The sequence below is a fragment of the Lepeophtheirus salmonis genome, chromosome 5 (assembly GCF_016086655.4).
Source record: "Lepeophtheirus salmonis chromosome 5, UVic_Lsal_1.4, whole genome shotgun sequence".
Classification (NCBI taxonomy): Eukaryota; Metazoa; Arthropoda; class Copepoda; order Siphonostomatoida; family Caligidae; genus Lepeophtheirus; species Lepeophtheirus salmonis.
In genome coordinates, this window is record NC_052135.2 from 55,690,170 (window position 1) to 55,718,138 (window position 27,969).

Consider the following 27,969-nt stretch of genomic DNA (forward strand, 5'->3'; position numbering starts at 1 on the left):
TGAAAGCAACAAGAAATTTTTTAAAAATGCACTACATTTTATGTGGATTTGAAAAAATCTTACTCAAAAGTTATGTCAAACCTACAAAAAGGGTAAAAATAATCAAAAAATTAATTTGGATCATTTGATATGAAAAAAATAATAACTGATTGATAATCAGCGCGTCAAGTACCCTTGGAATAGAAAAGATTCGAAATTAACTTATCATTGTTATGATTTTTTTTCCCCCTAGGAGTCACTGGAGTGGTTGTGAGCCAAGCCTTAGGAGGGGTTATCTACGCTCTTATTTCGGGTCAACCTCTTCTTGTCGTAATGACAACAGCTCCAGTTGCTCTTTATACAAAAAGTAAGTCTAACTTAACTCTAACTGTGTTATTCCTCAATCATGTCTGTTTAATTCCATAGTTATATATTTGGTGGCCGAAGAGAGTGGCTTTGACTTTCGAACACTCTACTGCTTTGTAGGTCTCTTTAACTCCCTTTATCTCATTCTTTACTCCTTTGTCAATGCCTCAAAACTCATGCGTTACTCCACTCGATCTACAGAAGAGATTTTCTCTCTCTTTATCTGTGTGGCTTTTACAAAGGACGCTCTTGGAGATGCAGTCAAAAGTAGACACAAATTGCATTATAAATATATCTTTTTACTATTTTTCTCTTTAACAGATTTTCAAGAATATTACTTTTCTCCAGCATGCAAGGTGGATGATCATTCCCCGATTAGCAATGGAAACATGACTTCAATTTTATTGAATTCTAGTGTACCGTCACAATTAAGTGGCGACGGCGTTGGTCCATCCATCTGTCAAAGAGAGGTGTCCATACTCTTTCTTCTCTTAATGTTTGGGACACTTTGGCTAGCAGTTACACTCTACAATTTCAATAAAACGTAAGTAGGGATTTTTATTTTGAAAAATCCTCGATAAAATATATGCATGAGAAAGTTTGATCCCACATCTCGAGGCAAAATGTGTAATAATAAAAAAATCTTTCCATCTCAGTTAATTTATTTATCTATAGATTATGATTTGTTTTTTTCCCTCGAATTTTAAATCTTACTTAAAAGGACTTTGTTCAGTTAGAAGAAACATATAGAAGTAAAAAAACTAACTCGGGTGTTGCTAAAAAACCATTAAATACACAGCAGAGCAGACCATTAAGAAAATGGTTCTTGATATTTTTGATACTTTGATTTTTATATATTATTATTTTTGGTAATAAATATTAGTGTTGAAACTTGTTTCAGTTTGGTATTAAGTTATTTTTGGATCCAGACTGCGATCTCAGATTGTAGACCGAAATTTAAAGGTTTAAATATATCCGCCATTTTTTTCTGGTGTCAATCTATGGACCAATTTTCTCCTCTATCCTGATTTATTATATAAATATATATTATTTTATTATATTATGTTTATAATTTTGAATCACACACGACATCAGCAAAAATTATAAAGGGCGGTATAGACTAGATATTAATTGAGACCGATGATTTTTGTATTAAGTATATATACTAGGAATTGTAACTAAGCTTGAGGAATACTATTTTTTGTGTTGCAATGTTTTGCTACATCAGTTATCATTAACTTTGATTTTTCACCTTAATGGTTCCTTTACGTCAAAATAGGGGTAGCAGGCTACATTATGTTTCTAGAAATAAATAACAAGTACTTCCCAGTACGGATTAAATAATAAGAATATCATATTACTCTAAAGGAATGATTCATTCTATGTCAAATCAGCCAAGGCCTTACACCAAGTATCTCCGATTTTCTTCATTTTTAGATATGTTTTATCCCTGATTGTAAAAACTTCCCTGCCAAAATTTGAAGTCATTACGATGAGGTGTTTCCGAGTTATTGATGTTAAGGTCCATTTCTTAAATATGGACTGGTTCATATGGCTAATTTGGAAATATTTTGGGAAGTACTCGTAGAAAAAAATAAAAATTGCGATGTATGATCATTTTTTGATGTAGAATAATAATGAAAAACATTAGAACAACCATAAATGAAGGCTTTACCTTCAAAAATTACTATTTCTGTTTCAGTGACCGCACCCTCCTCTGCCGTCCGTATCTCAAAACATCCCAATTTAAAAAAAAGAAATCTCAAATTTACTTTTTATATACTCAAAACTAACTAAATAGAAAGTTTGGTGTTTGGGATATATTTATTTGATATAGAATTAATTATTTTAGTTCAGGGTGAAATCTAGTTAAGAAAAATTATTTTCTGAGACAAAAACAAGTAATTTCTGTAACGTTTCGAAATAAAATCATCTACTTGGGGGAAAATAGGTATGAATAAATTACTGTTTAAGGGAATTACTATATTTTATATTTATTACATTCAGAAATAGTCAGATATTCATATTCTTATCAGTTTTATATTATTTATATTTATTCTATAATATTTAATATGAATTTATAATAATATCAAGTTCCAGTAGTTAGGTTCTATCAGTCAGTATAAATCAAGATTCATATACGAATGGTGTTGGATGAGTTACATGGATTGCAGTTATAATACTTTAATTCATTTATACAGTATATTTTTCATTTAGCTCCAAGAAATCAGTACCTTATCTGCTATCTAGAAGAGCATACAACAATAATGGAAGGAAATAAATGCTCAATTTGTGTAAAGTTTTATCAAATATTCCCTGAAATTCATTATAAAATGTTCAAAAACAAAAAAAAATTGGTTCTAAGTAGCATGAAAGAATTGTTTCAGTTTTTTAAAAAGAACATCCTGAGATTGAGATTGGTTATTCAAAATTTGGCATATTGAGACTCAAATGGTATATTTTACTAGAAGTTAGTGGAACATATTCAATATGTGTTTGCACCTACCACCAGAACATAAAACTTCTTGTTGAGTCATTGAAACTCAAAAATCTACTTGCACAACTGATTTTATATATAAAATCATCGATGTCACCTTGAAAGATTTGAACGTGAGACAACCTGGTTTGCAGTTATTGAATTTGTTTAATGATGGTTGTACAGGGCAATACAAAGATAGGAAGATGCTTTACCACCTATGTTAATTTGAAAGGGATTTTAGTATTGAAGCTAACTGGAATTTCGTTGCTACTTCTCATGGGTTGGGCGGATCTGTCAAACGCCTTACTGCTGCAGAAAGTTTAAACAGGCATACACCAACCAAATTCTATCTGCAGAAGAAATGTTTGAATTTTGTCAAGATAGAATTCCCAGTATTATGTTTAAGTATGTACCTAAGATTGAAAGGGCATAATGGTGAAATCTGTATGCAGATCGTTAAGACAGAATAGATGATGCTGGAATCAGATCTTAACACCAGTTCATTGCACTAAGTGTTGATAAAGTTGGGGCAAAACAGTGTAGTGATGATAAAGAGTTTTGCCTGTATTCATGAATTTAAAGTTGCATTCTGCTTGGATGAGATCACTGTTGGATCGTATGCTGAAGTTATGCACGACAGTTACTTTTGACTCTGCTTGGTTTTAAAGAAAAATAACTCAGACATTGACATTAAAGTCAAGTTCTAACCCCCAAAAGGTCTATCAAAAAATATTATTGCCCCCAATGTGTTGATGTATGCTTGATACTAATGGACTCTATATTAAAAATCATTGACGTTCCAGACTCAAAGGAGTCTGCACGTAGCTACTCCATCTCCAAGAAAGATAATGAGAAAAATGTTGAAAAATGGTGTTTATTTTGTTCAAAGTTTTAATGTTTGTGACTTTATTGTTATGACAAATGATTTTTATCATTTAATACAACTTCAACATATAATTTCACGCAAATTTAATTTGAAGCGGATAATTTTTCTTTCCCAATTTTGCATAAATTACTTCAATTTAATCTTTTGAAGGGAAAATTTTGAGTAGTTTTTAACTTGTTTTAAAATGGTTAATTTAGCATTTAATAGACATTTCCCAGACATCAAACTTTCCATATAGTTAATTTTTAGTTTATAGAAAATAATTTTTTCATTTTTTTTTTAAATTGGGGGTGTTTTAAAATATGGACCGCAGAGGGGGTGTGTGGTCAGTGAAACATAAATAGTAATTTTGGAAGGTAATGCCTTCAATTATCGGGGTTCTAAAGTATTTTTTTGGATTCTACGTCAAAAAAATGATCACAGATGGCAATTTTTGTTTTTTTTCTACGTATACTTCTCCAAATATTACCAAATTCGTTTTTTGATCCTTATGTGAACCAGCCCATATTTGGAAAATGGGGCCTTAAAAGAAAACATCGATAACTCGGGATCGCCTCATCGTAATGACTTCAAATTTTGGCAGGATAGTTTTTATAATAAGGGGTACAACATATTTAAAAATAAAGAAAATCTAAAAACCAGATAATTTCCTGTTATGCTGGTGAGTAGTACAAATATGTTACGTAAAAACAGCTGGTATGTAAAACAAAAAACATAAAAGAAGCAAAATGACCTCACCAATACAAATTTTATGTTACATAGTTCCTACAATTTTCCATGCTTTATCCGTATACGCTGCAAACAGTGCTGAAAATTTAAACCTCTTCAGTGTGAAAGTAATACATTAAGTTGTAAATCCTTAGCATTTTTAGTGTTCGATTGTTGATGTTGTATTTGTCATCCTTTACCGTGTTTTCTAATTTCTAAAGCTGTTTTCATTCTTTTTTAATTCTTAAGAAGAGAACATCTAAGAATAAAGTATAACCACGAGTATGCGTGCTCATGAATAACGTAGAGTGTAAGTCCTTTTTCACAGAGAATTCACAGAGAAAAATTGAAAGTAATATTTTTTCCATTTGCAGCTAGATATGTTGTTTTTTCTTTAAAACTACCCTAGATTTGCTAGTGATCCCTAGGATAATACTATTGACTTTGTCAAATACGATTGGTCAGGTTCAACTAAATACATTAATAGTTTGAAAATAATTGTTCGGAGGTATCCAATCTTTCATCGAATGATACCAATGGTTTGATTAGTATGTTTGAAAATATTTAGTATGGGATTGTTTATTTATGTGCTCGTTTTATTAAAATGTTTGATTCTATTAGGTGTAAGTCTTGGCTAGGCAGTCTTATTTTAAGCTAAAATGCTTATTCATGTTAATATAACGCAATTCCTCCTAGCAATTCATATAATATTATTTTACGTTTTGTAAACATCTATCTATATATCTAGTTACATGTATGATGTAAAGATAATAAAAAATAAATCGGATTAAAATTGATAATCGACATCGGAGTAATTCTATTTTATGTTCTTACTTGATCCAAAGTGAGACCTCTGTTTATTTATTTATCTCACAGATTCTTGTAGGTAATTTAATGAAACATCATGACAGCTAAGCTACTCTCTTCTCAAACCATGTTAATTTTCGATATCTTTTTTTTTACATACTGAAAAGGCTTATTATTTACAGTGTGCGAGGTATAATCTCGGACTTTTTGATAACGAACAAATGGGATTTTTTTTTACAAGAATGAAAGGAAGTACGACATTGAGGCTTCATCAGCGACTTCTTTATTGATATATCCTTCTATTTTTCAAAATGATATTTAGACTGCTAGAATGGCGGCCAACCTTGGCCTAAATGCGCTACAGCACTTCTTGGTGAAGACCTCAGACATTTTTGACATATTCTTGAGATTATCCAAATTTCATTGTGGGGTAGCACTGGCTCTCTTCTAGACTACACACTAAATGGCATAGTCGAAAGAGGGGGGGGAGGAAGGTGGCCAAACCGGCTTTTATGCTCTGATCAAGTCGACAATTTCTGGCGTCTCTTGACCCGGGTGGGTTGCTGATGTCATTGTACATATAAGGCCTCCCCAAATCGTTTACATACATCATCACTGATATTCATAGCCTTGGCAACCTGTCACATTGACTTTGGCGCAGTTCTGATGATTGCAGTGTACACATCTTCCACGATTCCGGTTTTATGTCGAATATCACTACTTGGGGACCTTTTAAGGATCTGAACTGAAGTCACCATGCTTTTAATCTTCTAAACAAGACTCCGGAGTCCCTTGTGACATTCTTGATCTCCTGAACATTCACTTAGGGGTGGAGCAAGTCAGATATCTTTTGCCGTTTCGCATACATGCTGACAAAAATTGATTTTTAAAAGTTTGTTTTTATTGTTTATTAATAGACCTTACTTTTAATCACGCAACTAGTATTTTATTATATTTACCCCTTAAGTAATTTGGATTGATTTTAAATTAAGTCCACGATTTCACTTTGCATACTCTACAACCCTAGTAATGCAGATTGGCAACTATCACTAGGAAGTATTAGTTTACCTCTCTTATTATTATGTTCATTTCACAAATGTACCTAAGTTAGAGAACTAGATATTTTCCTCGTAGAAAATATAAAAAAGAAAATAAAAATAACCGTTGTAATAACAAACTAAGTTAGACAAACTAAAAGTGTACAAACATGTGTAGTGATCCTACAATAACAACATTTATAAAATGATTATATTTATATAATGAAGAGCCTTTTTCTCCCTTTCCATTTCTATCAATTGTGTCCTTATGCCAAAACAAGAAGAACAAGCATTATAATGTTAGTGTCTTGTAACAACAAAAATAAACAACAACTTGTGCATATAATGAAAATGTCCTTTCCTTTGTGTGTATGTGTGCCTACGGGTCAAAGATATGACGTGAAGAGGGGGGGGGGGCCTTGCTCTTTGAATGAACAAATAAGAAATAAACTAAAATTTTGTTTTTTTGATTTATCATTTCACTCTGATGTACAAGGAATGATAATAACGAATGTTTCTTAGTTTATTGTTTAAACATAAGACATACGTCAAAAGAACAATACAACATTTTTTTTTACTGAATATAAGTTTTAAAACTATTTATAAAAATGATCTTAGTCAACACAAAAGGAAGCTAGAATGACTTTTCTCAAAATTATTTGTGAATTAAATTTGTTTTCTTCCATGAATGATCCGCAATTTCTGTAAACACATAACTCTTACTAACCCATTTGGTGTGTTGCAAATTGCCGATCTAACTTAACCTATTGAGGATCCATAGAACTGTTTAAATAGGATAAATGTCAGGGAACAACGTAGCTCAATGAACAACGCATTCGGTATAAATTATCCACTTGAACTCATTGTGCGTAGGTACGCGCCCTGGTTGTATATGGACTTCAAAGAAGATTCCTAAGTCAGATGGAGTAAATGTAATGATATAATGTTTACTTATACTTAATCAGTGCAACTCGATCTCAGTAATTAAAAGAATATTTAAAAAAAAGGAAGGAGGGGCAGAAGGAAATGAACAAGGACTTTGGCAAGAATTACACCTATGTCGATCCTCAATTTAAATCTCAGTGCAATATCAAAGCCCCAAGGGTACTCTCCGTCTTTTATGTGTGCACAAGCATGTTCAATCAGGTTTTAAGAATAATTAAATCTAGTAAAAATGGCGTCCGCAGGGATTTGGGCTGGAAGGCCTGTAATTTATTTCGACCAAATTAAATTTTTCCAAAAAAATCAGTATATTTTTGAAATCTTTATTGGAAAAAAAATTCTAAAATGAAATTTAAATATAAAAAATTGAAATTTAGGAAATATCTGTGGATTTTTCATGATTTTTTTTGGAAAAAACTCAATTTTTGTTTTATTTTTTTTCAAATAAATTAATTTTCTGGGAATAACTATAAATTTTTTTCTAAGAAATTTAATTTTTTGTTAATAGCTATAGTCTATTGAATTATTTTTCCAAAAATTAAAATTTGGATCATTACACGCCCCTGATGAGTAACATATTTTTTTACAGTAAGGAAGTTTTAAATATGGAAATAATATTTTTTCTGCTTTTTAACACTTGTGTGGTTCAAATATCTACATTTTAATTATCTGAAAGGCTTATATGTTTGTTTTTAAAAGAATTTGTTGTCGTTGTTAAGTATTTATACATAATTTGATGAAAATTGACGGGTCAAAATCTGTGGGCATGAAAAAAAATTGATAATTTGTTGTTAGAAATTAAGGATCATTCGTTGAAGACTACAAATATAATCAATATTTTATCTTGTGAAAAATAATTCTAGCTTGTTTATGTGTTACTGTTCTCAAACTAACTTCAATGAATCAGACTCATGCCTCGACGGTCGTTAATAAAACCACTACCCACCAGGGCTAGTTACAAAAAAATAATACAGAGTTGATATTATCTGGTGGTACACATTTTAGTATATTCATTCTGGAATGATATTGGTGCAAAATACGGAGTAGGATAACAAATCATTTTATCTCTGAACAGAGCAAGCTGAGACGGTTGGATAGATCATAGAACGAACATTCTAAGTTTTTTCAAGGGCAAAAAAATTCCGGCAAAGTTATACATTTTATTTACTATTGAGACTCATTGGGAATAAGCAGAACAACCGCAACATCACAACCGAACATCCAGACAATGGTTAAGCTTCAGTGAGACATAACTTTATAACAAAGAATCAAGTGTCCAGTACTAGTGAAGTCTGCCCGGCAATTTTTGTGAAGAGGAAGGATCAACTCCATGCAAATGCTTACATCGAACTTTGGGACATCAAAACATGTCTGTTCATCTCTCAAGACGCAAATCTTTTGTATTACTCTATCTAGCTGCGTCTGGAGGAGAGGTTATGTGCTACTCAAGTCGCTAGAAGCTTCCATCAAGAAGGAGTGGACCAAGCTCAAGTCTACAAGGGATTTAGGCCTTGTATTTAGGACATTATTAGAGCTGAGGGCTCACATATTCAATAAACGTTATGCCAAGCACTATTTTCATATAATTTTGTTTAATAAATGTTGTCAGAAACCTCTCGACTTAATTTTACTATTGAAAATAATTAAATGTGTACCACTACATAAGATCAACCCTGGATATACATTTTTTATTCTCAATTTACAGTTTCATATATCAATTTGTAAAAATTTATTAGAAAACACTATAATAAACTAAAAACAAGTCAAATAATACAAATGAATTTGCAATAATTTTAGAGTTGTGTTCGCTAAAATATTCAGAATACCACAAATATTGGATCATTTTTAAACTATTACAGGACTAGTATAACTATTTGTGGTAAACACTTGACACTTTTAGGTGTGCCATTTTTTAATTAAATCCTATCAATAAAAGTTACAAATATCAACGTTAAAAGTACTCCATATCTAAAAAAGAATTAAATACGATATTATCCATCTACAGGGTCCACGGAAAGTCCTGTTAAATTAACTTTATTTAATATAATTATACGAAAGTTTGCGCGATATTTATTATGTTTAAACTCAAGTTGTGTCGAAACTAATCCAAATATTTTTTTTGAATAAACCTCTAATACCCTCAAGTTCCTCGCGCAACCCGGGGGCTTGGAACTATTTTTGATATCAGAAGGGTTCTGATGTATTGGGGTTTATTTTTAACTATCCCACTGTACTCCCGAAATCCCAGCCAACCTGAGGGCTTTGAACTAGTTTGTGTTATTAGAGGGATTCTTTGGATGAATTGAAAGTGGGTTTTTAATAATCCCATACTACCACGGAGACACTGACCAAACCGATGGCAGGGATTATTCAACTATATTTTAAGTGGTATTCACCTATTTATTCCACCCCCCTTCCTCCTCATATATTGCAATAACATTACTCAAACTTGAAGGCACTCCCTTGGGGGATGGAAAAAAACAAATATGTTTAGATATTTTCATAAATAATATTAAGCAAATTTATAATGTGTTATTATTCATCAAGAAGTATGAACTAAATACCGGCAATTTTCTCTAGAGCAATTTTCCTAATTTTAAATATTGACGTCAGATTACATACTCTAACTATGATATGCTGTTAATAAACCATTGATATACTTTATGACGTCAAAATCTATTTTCTTGCCCAGCAGTCGGAACGGTACATCAAATTGAAAATTCTAGCAAGCCCGATTCAATGATGGTCTAACCTTGTATTTCAATTTACTTTGCAAATGCTAAAACCATAATTTGACTGTAAAATGAATATTAACAACTCCGAAATCGTTTATGCAAGATATTGCATTACTTTATTAACTAAATATAAATACTCTGTGGGAGGATTGAGTCCCATAAAGGTGATATTGAAAATTAATATGCTATTAGGTATTATCTATGCTATTAATTTAAGCTAAAAAAATGGTCACAATAGAATTGTTCAAGATCTGCATTATGTAATTTTTTTAAAATTGGATTGCACGACTCTTAACATTCACGATTTCAATTTCAGTCTTTTAAATGTGAGACTTTTTGAAGTGTTTGTATTTTTGCTGTCCAATCCACGTAAAATAATTAAAATATTGAAAGTATTTTCTCCTTGTTGTCTCTTTCTTAATAGTTGTTTTATTGAAAATTAATTATTTGAAATTTGTTAGTGTGTTCTACTCCTCAAAGTAGACGAAATTAATCTCCACGATAACTTAATGATACATGAATGAATTACGTTTAAAAATAAGTCTCTTAAATTAAATAAAGGAACTTTACAATAGTTAAAAATATTGAATATATTAACTCATATCAAAAATTAGAAAAGAAAGCTATAACTCAATCAAATATGTCTATGAAATATTGGGCTGTAAGTACAATAAGATCATTTAAAATGAATAAGGATTTTCCCTTTTTCTTGAATTTAGTTAAAGATTACATTATATAATGACGCACAATAATTGTAAAGTCTTGATTATTATCAACTTTGAATTTTTATCCCTTTTTTCATCTTACATAATTAAAAAACTTTTGACAATAAATTAATTAAAAACGAAGGCTTACAAGATTGTCTCTTTTTATAACAGGACAACCATCTCACTTTTATATGTTATCAATCCATTTATATTTACCAATTAATAGCTAATAAAGTAATAGAAGGCTAATAATTTAATAAGCACAACTTTGAACTATATCAAATTCGACAACGAACAAATAGAAGCAACGTTAACTAGAGTGCTCCTGCCCCATATCCACATGCATGTCTAAAATAATTCATCATAAACTCATAATGGGCGTGCTTCATAACCTTGTTAAGATCTCTTCATCTTTAATAAAATGTCACGTTTCTTGTATATATATATATGTACGTTTCTCCTTCCATATGATCCTCTTAATCAATCAATGAACATCATTCATTTGGAAAAAGGAATGTTTAATGAGTTTGTCATTCAGGAATGACAAAAGAAATATCTACATTTGTATCATTTTTTATCTAGAATCCAGGGTGTATCAGTATAAATAATTAAAATTTAATTGATGAACACTATAATTATTAGTGGATTATCAAAAAGAGTGCAACTACATATCTTCTTTTTTCCAAAAGGCAATAAAACCAGTTTTATAAATCAGAAAAGTTTTATTCTTGTTTCATAACGATAGTACACATTTAAAGTTTTATTTTACACATACATACTTAAAAATCATATTATATGGATGACGTCCAACTTATATCTATACATTGAATAAATCAAACTTTGGTATTTTCGTACCTGGTAATTCTTTGATTTTTTTATGAATAGGTTTTAAAGGAATAATTTATTTTATACAAACAGATGTAATATTTATTAAACAACATATCTTATTTTATTGTTGTGGAAAATTAGATTTAAGTTAATTAGCAGACTATGAATTTTTGATCTATTTTCATGGCCAAAATGAGTAAAAATAAAGAGCTCGAATGCTTTAATAAATAAACAGCGAAAATATCAAAATTGAGTTATTTGTATTGAAAGAATCATACAATTTTATAAGGATAATTTGACGTAATTACTGCAGTTTTATATTAATCATAATTAATTTATAAAATTTGCTTTATTTTGTCAACAAATCCAGATTTTAGAAAGATTTTCTTCAGTTAACTTTTGCATTCGATAATTACACCATGCAAAAGCGCAGACTCAAACCACATTTATTATTGTTGATATTTAAGCTGAAGAGCACGAAAATGAACATTAAAACTTTCAACCTTCATAGTTTTTTAAAAATTAAGTTTTTAGAATATAACTACGATTCCGTCAATATTTCGTCATGAAAGACTTATTTAGATGAAAATCAAAGTCAATAACAAGTTGATACAACCATATCAACATTTGAAAAATGAATTATTTATTACTTTATCTTTATAACAATTAATAAAAAAGATATATAACTACATAAAAAAATCGAGTAAAGAAAAGGACCTCTGTTAGAAGCTATTATCTTTTTTATTTTTTCTTCAAGTGCTTTATATCCTAGCTGAAGTTATAGTGTATACCTTACATTTCAATTTAAAAAAGGTCAATTTTGATTGATTTTGGTCAATTTATTTTTTAATATCTTTTAAGGAATTTTCATAAAATAAGCTGGTTAGGTTGCGTTGAATGTAGATTAATAATTCAATTTTTACTCTGTATAATGCTTACATTATTGTATTTATTTATTTTTACTTCAAACTCTTCATTAAAAAGGTATTTTTTTTAACACTTGGATTTTATTTTATTTCCTTTTTTTTTTTTTTGGCATACGTTTACTATAGTGATATCTAAATAAACCTCTCTGACTTAGGTCTGACAGTGGAAGAATCTTCCAAATGGAATATAAAAAAAAAATGAAGTGGGATATATTTTTTTTTATTTTTGGCATGAGAACAATATTTTCCAGAAGTCGTTCTTCATTATGACTCTATTTCTATTTAAAAGCCACATATTCAATAAAGAAGGCTTTAATTGATTATAAAAACAACTTGAACTCTAAAAAAACAAAACTAGAGTAGGTATGCCCAACGTTACGCCCGGGAGTTTTAAGCATTATTCTCTCGGCATGTTGCTGTATCTTTATCTGTACCTTTTTTATTAGGGAATAGAGTAGGGTTGTCCGGCATTGCCAGGGACTTTATGAAATTAAAATTTGTTATGATCTCTTCTGTCAGACACCGAACTTGCAGTCTCACAGACGCTTCCTTGAACATCTAGGAACCCTCCTAATATCCCAAAATAAACCCCGGCCCTCAAATTGTACAGGTTCAGTTTTTACTGCACTGGCGCAAAAGCATAAATAACATCTTCTAATATGCTACAATACACCCCCCTCACGGGATGTGTATATGAGCTGCTTGTCCCTGAGGCAGGTTAAATTATTCGAATAATGCATCCTTGAGTATCGAAGGACCCGTCTACTATCCAAAATACCCACCTGCCCTAAGATATATTGGTGAATCGATAAAAAAATCATTTAAAGGCCGCCATGCCCTTGGAGGCAAAAAAAAATCAGTTAGCAGAACCGTTACTGGATCCTTAAGAACCTAAATGATTTTTTTAAGGAACATACGTCTATTAGTTTGGCCTTGGTGGAAGGGAACACATTTTCACTTAAATTGATTCCCCCCTCCCCTCAATTTTTTCCAATAATAGAAAATTGTAGAGTACACTAAAAGACTCTAACCTTGTTATTTGTCAAAAATCCTGAATTAGCAATACAAAATTAAAGTACTTAAATATCTTAAAGAGTTAGGGTTAATAAAAGTTCCAAAAATATTAATATATTTTAATATTTTATCACTTTTATTAACTTATTTGACGAAGTATACTCAGTTATCCGGAAACCCTTTATACAGTAATACAAAATCGCAGAGTACACTAAAACTTCTTTTTTTTTTTTTGGTCAAAAAACCCAAAATAGGAATGCAAAATTAGAGTACGTAATAAAGTTAAAGAGTTATAAGGTTTAATATCTAATCAAAGAATAATTATTTATCAGAAAACCCTTTTGCACAGCTCTATTGTTCTTTTCAAGCTCTAAGTGACATTGTAAATGAAATCAATAATTTGAGATGTGATGAACAAAGATAAGGAAAATTGTCTAAATCTTTGTGAGTGAAAATTAAAACGAAAAGTATATGATGGAAACTTTGATAGACTTACTTTATAGTAGTCTATCTGGAGGGGTCAGTCCAGTACCTTGTTATGATTGGTCGTATGATACCTTAAGACTGTCGGTCTTTCGAACTGTTAGCACAAGAACTGATTAAAAAAGAAATAAGTTAAGTGACGTCATCAAGGACCGAACTTTATAAGTTTAGGACTGATATGTAATACCAGAACAAGACTGAAATAGTCCGGACTACAGTCTTCCCTCATAAATATGGACTAACACAACACTCGACATATCTACTAAAAAAAATCACAAAATAAAGAATAATGCTCAATACTCGCTAATGCTATAGAATTTTCAAAAAAAGGGAAATGATTAATAAGAACACTAATATCTTGAAGATAACTAACATAAGCTTTTTATTTGAAGTGAATGCTCATGAGGATTTGCATAATTTGCACATCCCTAGTAATATAATTCTTTGGGTTTATAACAATGATGAAATTCTGCTTATTTTTTAGATGTCCCGTTTTTTTGGAATTGGTAATCTGAAGAATGAATTTCCTTTCCCTTAGCAGTTGTAATTATTATTTAATTCCTGAGTAGTGAACATCTATTCCTAGTATACTTAATTCTATTCAAAACCTCATTTAACATTCGTTTGTACTCATAAAAGACGGAACGTAACCCTGAAGATTTGTTGCAGGTTGAGGATAGACATCGCAGTAATTATAACAAATGTCCTTGTTTATATGCTTTTCTCCTTCCTCCTTTGTCGCAGCTAATTAAACCTGATTTGATGAAACGGCATTATTCCTTCTCTCCCACATTGTTAATTTCTTTATTTTTTGGATTTTTATCACTTGTTATTAATTATTGCCCACTCTTAAACTTACAACCGAAACCCATATTATACTCATAAATATGTATTTTAATCCAATAATATATTTTATCATTTTAACCTACAAGCTTGAAGTTCCTTAAATGAACAATAAAGTTAAATAAAAAGATATTCTGAAAACATTGTTTTCTGGTCTTAGACCCCCCCCCCTCCCCATCCCACCTTTCTAGACAATTGATTCTTAGAATGTACATAAATTAATTCAATTCTGAAAAAGAAGTAGCAAAGAAAATCCTTTTTTTTTTAAAGTTTTGTTATAATAAATTAATGGAACTGAAAAACTTATAAGAATGTTTTCTTATAAGTATGTGTGTACGTAACGTGTTTTAGAGAAAAGAAATAAATTGTCATAATTTCGAGTTCCTTCGTCGTGTCAAAGTTTGATATATATATATATATAAGGGAGAGGCCCCCTTATTTAATTAACATTTAATTGTAATGTCTCAACAAAAAAAAATCATGAATGCTTTCGAAAAAATAAAGGGAAGAACAGGAAAAAGAACTGAGAAAAAGGAGATGACTTGACATCTCCTTCAGTTAATCTGTAAAAAAGAAAAAGAAAATGATAAAATATAAATATATTAAATAAAAGATTTGTCTTTTAACAATAAGATTTTTTTAAGTCCCATTAAGAAAAATTATTTTTATTGACACAAATGATGTAGGGTTTAACACTCTGTAACTTCGTTGGGTCTGAAGTTTCCTTATAATATCCCTTGTGTGTCGTATTTGTGATCAAATCTATGTAGTATTGCTTTGGTCCTTATTTAGGACCAAGAACCCCGGTCCAGTCTGGTCTGATCCAGTACAGTTACACTTGTCAGTCCTTAAAGAAGAAAAATGGATCCCTCTCGATGTCATCAAGCGTGTTTTTCTTATTTTGTTATATAACAAAATAAATTAAAATAATTCAAGTCTATAGCGGTCCTTAAATAGCATTCTTTTCAAAACGAATTTTTGTAAAACAAACGACTACTTCATATAAAACAAAAAACAAAGAAAAAAACATGACAATACAATTTTAAGAATTATTCTTGCTTCATGTTGGTATATATCTTTGCACACTTTTTTAAATGGAGATTACAAGGATTAGAGAAGAAAAATAAGATGAGAGAATAAAGAAAAGGATTTTTGACAATAATATGAAAGTTGAGCAGACGACAGATCAACGGTCAGCGTTAGATTTTTTTTTTCATTAAACCCAAGTTTAATGCAAATACAAGATCAGACCATCATGTCATCGCGCTTCCCAAAGAATTTTCAATTTGATCTACCGTACCGACTTATGGGGTAAACCGACAGATTTTGACGCTTTAGAGTATAACAGCGGTATTCTAAAAATAACAGTCTAGGAAGGCGATATATGCCTACTCTTTGTAATAGTTGTACTCTTTCATGTCACCATTAAAAAGTGTTGTGGACGTCAAACATCAAACGGAGAAGCGCTATGGTCTAATCTTGTATTTCTAGTACCTTTGTCTATACCTTAAAATCTCCTTTTAAAAAAAGTGTGCAAAGTTACATACCAACATGCAGCAATAATAATTCTTAAGACTTTAGGGTGATTATTTTTTGTTTTATAGGAAGAAGAAGAGTTCATAACAAATTTTAGTTTCTTAATGTCCCGAGCAACCTCGGTCAAACCTACTTTTGTTATAATGTAAATAGAAATATTATTTTGCAAGATGTGTGCGATGATCGTAATACATATCTCATATATCTTATTTGCCTTAATAAACCTTCGACGTTTTTATGAAAAATTCCAAGCTCAGACAGTTAAAGGAACTGGACCGAATGAATACGTATTGACACAATACTAATTCTATGTAAATGCTTAATTTATCACATAATTGGTATGATTATATTTTTTCTGTGAAAGTACTTTATTAGCTTCGGTGTTATTGACTAATTTCGGATTTAATTATTGAAGTATCGAATAATATTTTTAAGGCATTCTTATTATGAATTTACCCCAACGATGAATATGAAAAATGAGAGAGTTGGAATGAGATTGATAATGCTTCATTCTATATCACTCGTTATCTTTAAGGTATCACGCAATCTTGTTTGAAAAAGGAACAGAAAAAAGGGGTGAAATCATCTGGTAGTTAACCAAATAATTTGAACATACCCACTGCTATTTATCGCTGAAGTACTACCAAACTATCATTGTTATGTTATTTATCCACAATTTTTAAAGTTAATTACATATACGCGTATATATTTCATAATATTAAATTCCTACATTATTAGTAATATTCGATACTGTATTATAATATTACTATAGGATAGCCAAAATTTCTTTTTGAAGTAGAAATAATAAGATAGCTGAATATTTATATTAATATACATCAGGGTGTTACTTTGCTAACACAAAAATACCCTCATCTGACTTGATTTCATAATTTATTCTTTTTGAAAAATAAACGAATTAGTGAGTTGTTTTATACAGGTAATTCGATCAAATTATGCTCCAGAGCAATTTTTTTTAAATTCTAAAAACCTAACCTCCCCCAAAGAAAAAAACAACAACATATATATATATTTATTATTCAGTCCTGGGAACGCACCTGCAAATTCATTTTTAAAATTGTGAAGAAATAATATGTCAGTGAAAGTCTGGAAGTACATATGAGATAAATTGCAGTTGTTATTTTATTTTTATTTTTTGTCTGAGAAAGTTTGCATGATACAATAAAGATAGCGGCGTTATAGAGCCCGAGGAGAATGGAAGAGACAGACATATGGTACACCTGAACTAAGACCCTTGTTAAGATCAGCTGCATGGTATATGATTTTGAGGGTAAAAAATGAACTACTACTATAAAGAGGAGAAACTTCTACATTTAAAGTTACATTAGGGAATGGAGAATACTTTGCTTATATTTAAGTTCATATTTATTTATTTTATGAAGCATTTTTATAACAATATACGCCAAAGATAGATAATAATGGATACATTAATTAGCCTTTTTGTTCAAGTTTCCTTTTCTCAACTTCTACGTAAGCTAGAAATCTCAGATTCGTTTTGTGTTATTAATTATTTCAACCTTCATTAATTATTGAATTAGTATGTTTTGAGGTTTCAATTGACCTCCGGGTATAAGCACAAACACTCAAAGTTATGCTTTATATTTAAATTTTTTCTCGTCAAGAATGAAAAAATGATGATAGCATCTTTCAAAAATAAAGACAGACAATAGTTTGGGATGCCAACAACAAAAAAATCTGTCGCCCTAATAAAAGCTTAGAATTTACAGCTCTAAAAATAAGTAATGGATTGTTAAAAAAAGAGCAAAGAAATAAATAGAAAAAACGACTCATGGTATAAGAATTATGATGATTATTGCAATTAATTATATTATTATGGGTTAGTTGTATAGCGTGGAACATACAACACAACAATTTATAAAGTTGTTTTACCCTGATATATGTACAATACTTTATTATTTATGTCTTATAATCATACCTTTTTTTATTTTCTTTATAGGCCCTATTTACAAGCTGGAAAGAGGGAAGTCCTGACAGACTATGCCTTACCCGTGGCAGTGATTTGTTTCAGCTTTGTTGGCTCACATTTCTTTCGTGATGTAAAAAGTAAGTTTAGAGGGAAATCCCATTTTTGAAGTGTCAGTTTTTTGTTCTTCATTGATTGTTATTTTATTAGTGGCGCCATTTAAGTTGATAAACCTCTCTGAGGCTTTTGTTACTCCAAATTGGAGCAACATTACTCTCAACTTAATTCTAACTGCCTCCAGCCTCGGATTTCCTCTCTCCCTTCTATTTTTTATGGATCAGAATATTACAGCTTCTATTGTTAATAATCCGGATAATAAGTGAGTTATAATGGTTTTAGGTAATTTTGCCATGAACATTTTCGCCGTTGGTAATTGTGTACCGAGGAGATTTTGCTGCATGACACATTCGCCGCCTTTTTATATTATCGGATTGAACTTAAATCTCTATCAAATTAATCAGCTATGAGAAGAAGAAAATAAAGGAAAAAATATATCAATATAACTGACTTATCATGCATTAATATATTTTATAGTCAGCTATGTTCTTCTTAGATTTTGAATTGTATTCATTCAGTCAATCTATCATTTTTTTGGATTTCAAATATCCCAAAATGCAAGAGCTACATAAAATACCACGTAATGTTGATATCAAATTATTACTACGACAAATATTGAAGCTTTATAATTATAAAAAGTTCATATGAGCTGACCAACAGGAATGTCTCATCAATAGTGATAATTATAAAAATACAACAGTAAAGTTCGAACAGATTATATAAAAAGTCAGTGAATATGCCATGCAGCAAAATCTCCCCAAGGCAAAATTACCAGTGCCGAAAATATAGGCGGCAAAATTAAAGGCAGCGAAAATGTTCGGCTCAAAATTATCGATCTCAAGTTATAATTATTGATCATGCATATAACAAACCTAATTTACTTTCATAATTCGACCTCATATAGATTGGTTAAGGGGACATCCTATCATTGGGATCTATTCGTCATTGGTGTGCTAAACATTCCTTTCTCAATTTTTTGTCTACCATGGATGCATGCTGTTTTACCTCACTCACCTCTTCACGTCCGATCCCTTGCAGATGTTCAGGAACACGTTGAAGAGGGCCACGTCTATGATATGTAAGTTAGAAACATATGTATGCATGAAGAAATGGATATTGCGTGTATAGAAGCTATTTTGTTGTTGTTTTGAGACCTGGAGAGTTTTTTTCTCTAATACAATCATAGCTATGTCTTGTATTTACGTATATTTTTCTTGATGACTAATTATCTCGTTAAAAGAAACAGAGCTCTAAATATAATTGAAGAATGAGTTCCTTATTTTTGTTGAATAAAGAGTAGTACCAAGGTTAATAGAAATAGTAGGCTAGACCAAGATCAATAGAAAAACAATGTTATACCTTAACTCTTTTCCAACGGATATTTGATTTCCCCCACACTTTTTAAGAGTGACATCATCGAGTATAATTGTCACCAAGAGTGCCTTCCTGTACTGTTACTAATAGAGTACCACTGTTATACACTATAACGCCAAAATCTGTCTTTTTTGCCTAGCAGTTAGTCAGGGTACATTAAATTGAAATTCCGGCAAGCCGGATTAGATGATAGCATAACGTTTGTTTTTTATTAATCTTGGGTTAGACCGTTATTTAATGGGGCTTGCTATAATTTTCTATTTGATGTACTGTACCGACTGCTGGGCAAGACAACCGGATTTTGACGGCAAAGATTATAACAACAGTATATTGTTACCTTATATAATCATGTAATATTACAAATTATATGATTAACAGTAACTGTATATATTCTTTGACGTCATTTTTTAAAAGCCTGTTGGAAGTAAAGAATCAGTGGAAAAAGTATCATGGTATAACCATGTATTTCTATTAACCTTAAGTAGTACTAAAATTTTGAGTGTAATCATGGCTCAACAGGTATGTTAGGCCGTAGCTAGTAAAAAATTAGTTCGATTAGTACAGGGTGGGCTGTATTTAGCCCATTTGGCAACATAATGGCGTGACCTTTGTTGCATCACGCAACATGTTCTACCTGAGAAAACAGAAATAAGGCCAGAATCCATCTAATGATTAGCCAAATAAATCAATCATACCATCTGATTGTTAGCCAAATAAGGCAATCATAACTTCTGCTTTTTATTTTTTAAGTACTCCTAGACTATCTCTGTGATATTATGTCTTCACAATTATTAAAATGAATTACACATATATTTTTTTTTAGTATTAAAATCCTACATTGGATACTGTATTAAAATATTGCTGAGTAATATTTTATAAAAAGTGTAGTTATACATTAGTATTTGTGTATTCCTAGAAATAATAAAATGGCAAATATATCCATTATATATGCAACGAGGGATCAACAAGAAATTGTATTCCTGTCCTTTTGAAAACGGAGCATAAGTACAGTATAACTTATTAATTCGTTTATTTACCAAAAATAAAAAAATATGAAATAGCCATGACGTATCATGCGAGTCAAGCGAATAGACACATGGCAACAAAATACATAGGCCTAGGATATTTTTGTCTTAGTATAGTAACGCCTAGCTCAGTATTCCAACTACCTTAATTATTAGGGTGCCAATAAAATCGCTTTTTGTGAAAAGGTAAAAGAGTGAGTGTTCAAATGCTTTCCTTCTGATCAAAAATACGATTAACAAATTTTGAACAAGTTTTATGAACAAACAAAGGTAGCTCAACGACCTTACAGTTTTGAAATTTTGCATATTTTTGGATGGACCGTGATTTTGTTTAAATATCATCCATATACTACACATTACAGCTGGTCTAAGCGGTTAAATGACACAGAGCTCCGTTTTAAGTGAAATCAAAGTTTTCCCCGAACTTTTCTCTAGCCCAAAATTGCACTTTCTTATCCAGAATTTTGAGCTAAGCATCTGCATTGAACCGCTCCTTCCTTTTCACAAAAATAGAAGGGCAGACTTCGCCTTTACTGGCCACTTGTTTTTTTGTTCTTAAGTTATGTCTTTAATTTGAAAAAAAATAAATACAAAAAATTAATTTTTTTAGAAAAATAATTCGAAAATCCATAGCTTTTCAGCAACAAACTATTTTTAAAATTTTTCTCCCAAAAATTTAATATTGGAACTTTTATTTCTAAAAATTTTATATTAATAATTTTATTTTTGAAATCTTCTTCCGAAAAAATTATCTTTGAGAACAGTTCAGGATATTTGAGAACTTGTTCTAAAAGAATAGTTATTCGAAATTTTTTTTAACAGATGTGTATTTTTGAATTTTTTTCCCAGAAATTTTTTTTTTTAAGAATAGCCAAGGGCTTTTGAAATTTTTTTTTATTTCAAAATTAAGCTCCTCCCCCCTAAAATAATCCTGTTGATCTCCTTGATAGCAAAATTGTATTTTATTATTACTATTTAAAATTTTTAAGAATCGGAATATAGAATTTTTGCTGGAATTGCATCAGAATCGGCATGACATTTTTTTTTAAATATTATTATTATTTTTTTTTTTTGGGGGGGGGGGGAGGTGAATCGTCCCATTACTATTATCATAACTCATCCCACAAATTTCAAGAAAAAACTGCTATTGAATCAAATAATATGTCTTTTAAACAATGGGATGTATATAGGTAAGACCATAAATTTGAATTTTCTTCTATTCAAGATTGTTTTTATGTTAACGCACTATATAAGCATATCACAGTCCAAGAGTAGAATAATATTTATTCATCTATTTTTTTTATTGTCTTTCATTACAGAAGTAATAGACATAATAGTGATAAAAATAATTATCATTTAATAGCCACTAAAACTCTCTTAAGGAGTTTTTTTTTATTGCCTAACAACTATTACGCATTTATATACACTCTATACTTGAAACAAATTTTTGTTCTCAAAAATTATAATTCTATGAAAAATGAAAAAAAAAAAAAAAAAGAAAGCAGAAACGATAATAAAAATCACTCAAGGTCTTTATAACAACTGGACTGAAAAGTACCAGACCTCAAACATGTATGTTTTTTTTTTAATTCGCCTCATTTTTCAGCTAGTGCCAAGCTTCAAAAGACAGCTGTCAAAATTCAATGACAATCTGTTTATTTAGTTTTTGAATTATTGTGCTAACTGAGACGCTACTTTTGTTATTTTAATAACAATGGATCAATAAGTAAAAGTGTGTTTAACTTTACACTGGTTCTTGATAAGGAAAATTTAATTTAAGCTAAGCAATGGCTTGAAAAGTATTTTGTGGACTCTGCTTCAAATATTATACCCTAAAAAAAATACCTATGTAATAATAATATTAAAAATGCTAATTTTGAACGAAAAAAAATGTTTTCTTTGTTGAGCCCGGGTCTTTTCAGCCAATTTATTATATTTACACATTAACCAGAATGTCTTTTTTTTAAACTATCCTATGCTATTTTCTGCTAGACAATAGTGGAACAAATTGGTTTACGGTTCGAAACAGAACGCTAATATATGTACAATTTAAAGTGATCACTAATTTTAAAAGGAATGTGGTATGTATAGAAAATGTAATAGAAAAATAATTTTGACTTTTCAAAACTCTTCAATGTTGTTTTAAATTTTTTCGCTAATTTTAGTAAGAGTTTAAGATAACTGGTCGATTTGTTATGGAGTATCGGACAATGTAAAATTATGCCTCATTCTTCACAATAGCATTTGTGTTTGAGTGTTTAAGTCAATTTTTGGTGGAGTCTCGGACAAAGAGGCAAGATATAACTATGAAATCATACTCCACATAAACCACGAAAAACGATACGGACAATAGTGAAAAGTCCATAGACCAATGAGGCATATTTCTGCAGCATAATAACAAACAGTCGTCAATACTAATTGATCGTACATTATTAAAAATTTAATCATAGACTTTTTAAATAGATTGGTGACCACAACTTTCATAGATGAATAATTGGTTATTTGTAGAATGATGTGACCAGTTGAAAACAAATATGTTGCCTCCCCTCATCAACATAATGATATGTTATGTTTTGTGTCTAAAGCTAATATATTATTGCAACCTCATACTAAAACTAGACCTTACTTTAAATGGGCACCTTCTTTCTTTTTTTGTAATGCCCTTTATTAGTATGCATTCAAACATTTACAATCTGTCAATAATGTAGCTGAAGATACTAGTAAAAAAACTTAATTAAAACGAAAACACAAAAAAACTTTTGGTCTTAATATAAGCACAATGATGAATATTTAGAAAGGAATATCTAGATATATCAATAATTGGAGGTGAACTACAAATAATAGACTATATTTTCAATCGCATAAAGATTATGTATAAAATTGTTGCCTCTGTTGACAGAACAAAAGAACAAACAAAAATATCATGAACCACCTCAAGGGAACCTTTACTGTTGATCCTGTTGATTAACAGGCAGTATGATTGAATATTGACATTGGGGGATGTAGCAGAGAAGATATGTCTCACTTCACCCAATGCCCTGCTTCAGTGATTAATTTGAATATGGTTGCATTTAAAGCGAAGGCCATGACTCCCGGGTGGTTGTCATTAGGATACAGCCTGAAAAACAAAAACAAAATAGGGAACCTGCCCACACCCCCAAAGAAACCCCAAGAGGGGCTCCAGGGCAACATGCACTTCTGGGCAAAGGATTTTTAGCCACCGTAGAGCCCATACTTTAATTCCTTAGATTATTCAATCGAAGTGCAACTTTTATTCAATATAAGAGCCCCATCTCTAATAATTGCCTAATTGGACGCATAAAGACGTAGGGATTTAGTCAAACTCGAGATTTGTCTACTGCCTCTTGATGGAAGCCTCTGGACACTAGAAATTCCTTTGAGGAGTAGCATATACCCTCTCCTCAAGCCGCCCCTATATAGAGTAGTTTAAGGAATTAGCGTCTGGAGAGGAGGACGACCACATGTTGAGCCCTCGAAAGTCCGCAAAGTTGTCTCTGAGGAAGACATGGATCTTAAAGCGCGATGACATGGAGCTCCGTTTTAAGTGAACTTAAAGTTGTCGTCGAACTTTTCTCTAGCCCATAGTAGTACTTTCTTACACAGAAGTATCTACATTGAGCTGCTACTTCCTCTCCACAAAAACGGGATGGCATACTTTGCCTGTGCTGGCCACTGAAGCTGAGACATTGTGTTGATGTTGGGTTGTGATGTAGCGGCTGTTTTGCTTATTCACTGGGGCATCAACGGTGAAATTTTTTTTTACAGAAAAGAGGAAAACTTTGCCCAAAATTTTGTTGGCCTTGAAAAAATTAAGAAGCTTCTTTGTCCTTTCCAACCGTCTTACCTTGCTTTGTTCGAGGTTTTGCACTAGTATCATTCCGGATTGAAAATAGATGAGATCAACCCTGTATTACTTAAAAGTTGATTTCTATTTGAATTGTAAAAATAAATAATCAATTTTTATAAAACAAGACAACAAACAAATATACTTCCAATTATCAACAATCTTTTTTTTTTGTAAGCAACATTCCAAGCATATTCAAATGTACAACCCACATTAAAACAGATTCCAAATTACTTAATTGAAATATTTTTTTTTTTTTTTTTTTTTTTTTTTTTTTTGCAATATCATGTGTTTTTTTCGTTAACATAAAAAATGAACGTTGTTGTTCGTTTTCTAAAATTATCTCTTTGCATAATTTACTTGATTAAAAATTATAGTCTGCTCTCCTTTTATTTCTTAGAATAGTTAAAGTTCGCGAAACACGTATTACAAGTCTGGTGGCAAATTTACTTATTGGATTGTCCATTTTCTTCCTTGGGGACTATCTCCGGCTCATTCCTGTCCCTGTGCTTGATGGACTCTTCTTATATTTGGCTGTAACCGCCTTGAATGGAAATCAACTCTTTGAAAGATTCACTCTTCTCTTTATGGAGCAGACGGCCTATCCACCCAATCATTACATACGGTAAGCCTTGCAACAATTCATCAGTGGGGAGAGGGGCGCTCAGGAATTTAGGTACACAAAAAAGTATATACTTTGCTCATTCAACTTTAAAGAATTTTTCCTTTTTTTCTGGAAAATAATAAAGATGAACGTCCGATTGAGCAAAGGCGGGAAAACAATCATTGATTGAAAAAAAATGAGAGGGATTAGTCAAATGGGGTAGTGAACAAGGGAGCTCTCAAAATTTATTGAATAGCACTAAAGCCTTACTTGTTGTTACTCCATTGCATAGTGATTAATTATCCATTTTTATTTTATAGGAGAGTTCCTCAGCGAAAGATCCATCAATTCACCGCAATACAAGTATGTCAACTCGGGATCCTTTCCATTTTCGGCTTTACATCCTGGCCTTATATCAAAATTATATTTCCCATATTCCTTCTTTGTCTTTTGCCAATTCGACAATTAATAACAACACGTTTTATCGATCGCAAATATCTTCAAGTACTGGATGGAGAGCATCAATGACCTTCGCCATTCTAATCTCAATTATGAGATTGACCAATTTTTTTTTTTTTCGATTTAATAAGGTGGATTTTCACTTAGAGTGCTATGATTCTTGTAATTTTGATACTCGTTTTGGGACTAAATTTTATAATGATTCTGTAAATTATAATCTGCAAAATGTTACATTTTTTTCATTTAAAAAATAAACAAAATTACGAGAAAATTTCACATTTTTGAAAAAGTTGAAAAAAAATAAATATTTAGTATCTCGTTAGTGTTTGACGTCTTTCAAAAAAAACCAAAAAACCTCTGTAGTATTTTTCCTTGCATAAATAGTAAACTCTCGTCGTCACAAAGCCTCATAATTATTCAGGTTTAAAGATCGTGATAATATGCAGATTCTCTTAAACAATTGTCCCCAGAATAATTTCAAAGTTACTCTAATTATGTCTCACTATGTTAAATTCCGTCATTAGGAAGAAGAATGAAAATTAAAATCAAACAAAGTCAATGGAGGAAATATATAAGAAATGAAAAAATTACAGACTTAGAGTTATATTTAACAACATAATATTAATTTCAAAATTGTGAATAGTGGGGGAAAAGAAGACAAATGTTAAATAACAGAAAAACGAGTTCCCAGATCTGACAGGAAATATGATACCCATTTATATTTTACAGATTATTTTACGTCTCTTCACACGCCCAAATTTTGATGACTTTTCAAATGATGAGGAAAATATTTATCAAAAAGTAGAACGAGGACCGATTTTAGATCGAGCGGCATTTAGGGAAAAGCTTTTTTCATTATGTCGTTAATTATAATTGGACTTGTAATAAAATAATTTTTCTTTTTTAGTTAATAAATTAAGAGTCTTTCTTTATTTCCAATTTCCCTTTTTTAAAAGTTCCATTTTTATGGCTTTAAAAAAAATACTTTTTTAGAAAACTAATAATGGATCTTGGTTTTTTTTTCTTATTGACCTTTTTGAAGGTCAATCTTTTGTGTCCTTTTTCAAAAATATCAAACTTTTATAGAAAATAAATAAGCGTCTAGCCTTTTCCCCTATTGACCTTTTTTAGATGGTGAAAATTTTTTATGCCCTTTTATAAAAATTAATTCACTTTTATAGACAATTAATACGCGTCTAGCTTTTTTTCCCTATTGACCTTATTTGAAAGATCAATATTTTTTATGGCCTTTTTTAATAAATTTTCTACATAGTTCATTGAATGACGTTCTTTTTTAATTATTTCTTGCATTTTTGAAAGAAATTTTTTTCGCTGTAGGTATATATTTAAAATTTTACATAGCGCAGGGCCTAGTGCAATTGGTGCCTAGCCCCGTTTCCCTAAAATCGGTCCTATATAGAATCTATTACATATTTTTTTTTTATAAACAGCCCCATAGAACAATTTAAGAGCTTTTGAAAAAGATAACCAAAAAAAAAAAAGTTAAAATTAAATTCTACATAGATATGGCTAGATAAAATAACTTCTATTTAAAACTCCCTACTTTTTTAGATTATTTGAAAATAAAGTTCTGAAAAAAGTGCAAATTCTATATTTGACAAAATACATAGTAGTTTAAAAACAGAGAAACATATAATTCATATCTTCTACTTCTATAATTAATTAATATTAACATATAGTACTATAAAATATATCTCGGATAATTAAGAATGCTGAATTATTTTAGTAATGAAGATTATTATAAAATAGTTATTTATTTAAATATATTATCATATAAATATACATATAACACATCTAACACACGCTTACTCTGTTCCAATTTGTTTTGTCAATCTTTAAAAACAACAAAATCACAAGAGCAACATGATCAAAATGATTTACGGATTTCAAAATGATATTTAACCCTTAAATGATTTCGCTTAAAACGCCTATTTAGTACTCTATAGGTATGTAGTAATCAGAAATCAACTATTTAACCAATAGAGGGGTGTTAGTACCTTGTATTTTTGTGATCGTTAGAACGATAACATTTCGTACTAAAAACTTATTATACAGCTTTGTGATTGTTAATTCAGATTAGTTAAAGTTTGAGTCAAAGACACCAGTAAAAAGAAAGTTTGCCATATTTTATAGTTTTTCTTCGATAAAGGGTAAAACGCAAGCCAGGTGGCTGAACATGTGAAGGGTGTCTGAATAATGTAACAGACAATAAATTGGTTTCGTCGAATTGTTCGGGTAATTTTTATGTCAAATATGCAAGGCCAATTGTCGAAAATGTGGATAAAA

At 30.6% G+C, this 27,969-nt stretch overlaps 1 protein-coding gene across 3 annotated transcripts in view; it reads left to right on the forward strand.

Moving 5' to 3' along the window:
- Positions 1–26,594, forward strand: part of LOC121118162 (solute carrier family 4 member 11) — a 74,656-nt gene extending 48,062 nt beyond the window's left edge. Inside the window, exons 8-16 of one of the 3 annotated variants that reach the window (XR_005864356.2) lie at positions 233–346; positions 406–612; positions 667–889; positions 18,252–18,358; positions 18,429–18,597; positions 19,240–19,413; positions 25,000–25,224; positions 25,524–25,824; positions 26,187–26,594. Coding sequence is in view for 1 of the 3 variants with exons in the window: in XM_040712712.2 (XP_040568646.1) it covers positions 233–346; positions 406–612; positions 667–889; positions 18,252–18,358; positions 18,429–18,597; positions 19,240–19,413; positions 25,000–25,224; positions 25,524–25,731 (1,427 nt within the window). In the remaining 2 variants the exon portion in view is untranslated. Of the gene's footprint in view, positions 1–232; positions 347–405; positions 613–666; positions 890–18,251; positions 18,359–18,428; positions 18,598–19,239; positions 19,414–24,999; positions 25,225–25,523 lie in introns of all 3 variants that reach the window. The other 2 variants (XR_005864355.2, XM_040712712.2) reach the window with 2 other exon arrangements.
- Positions 26,595–27,969: the final 1,375 nt, after the last annotated feature.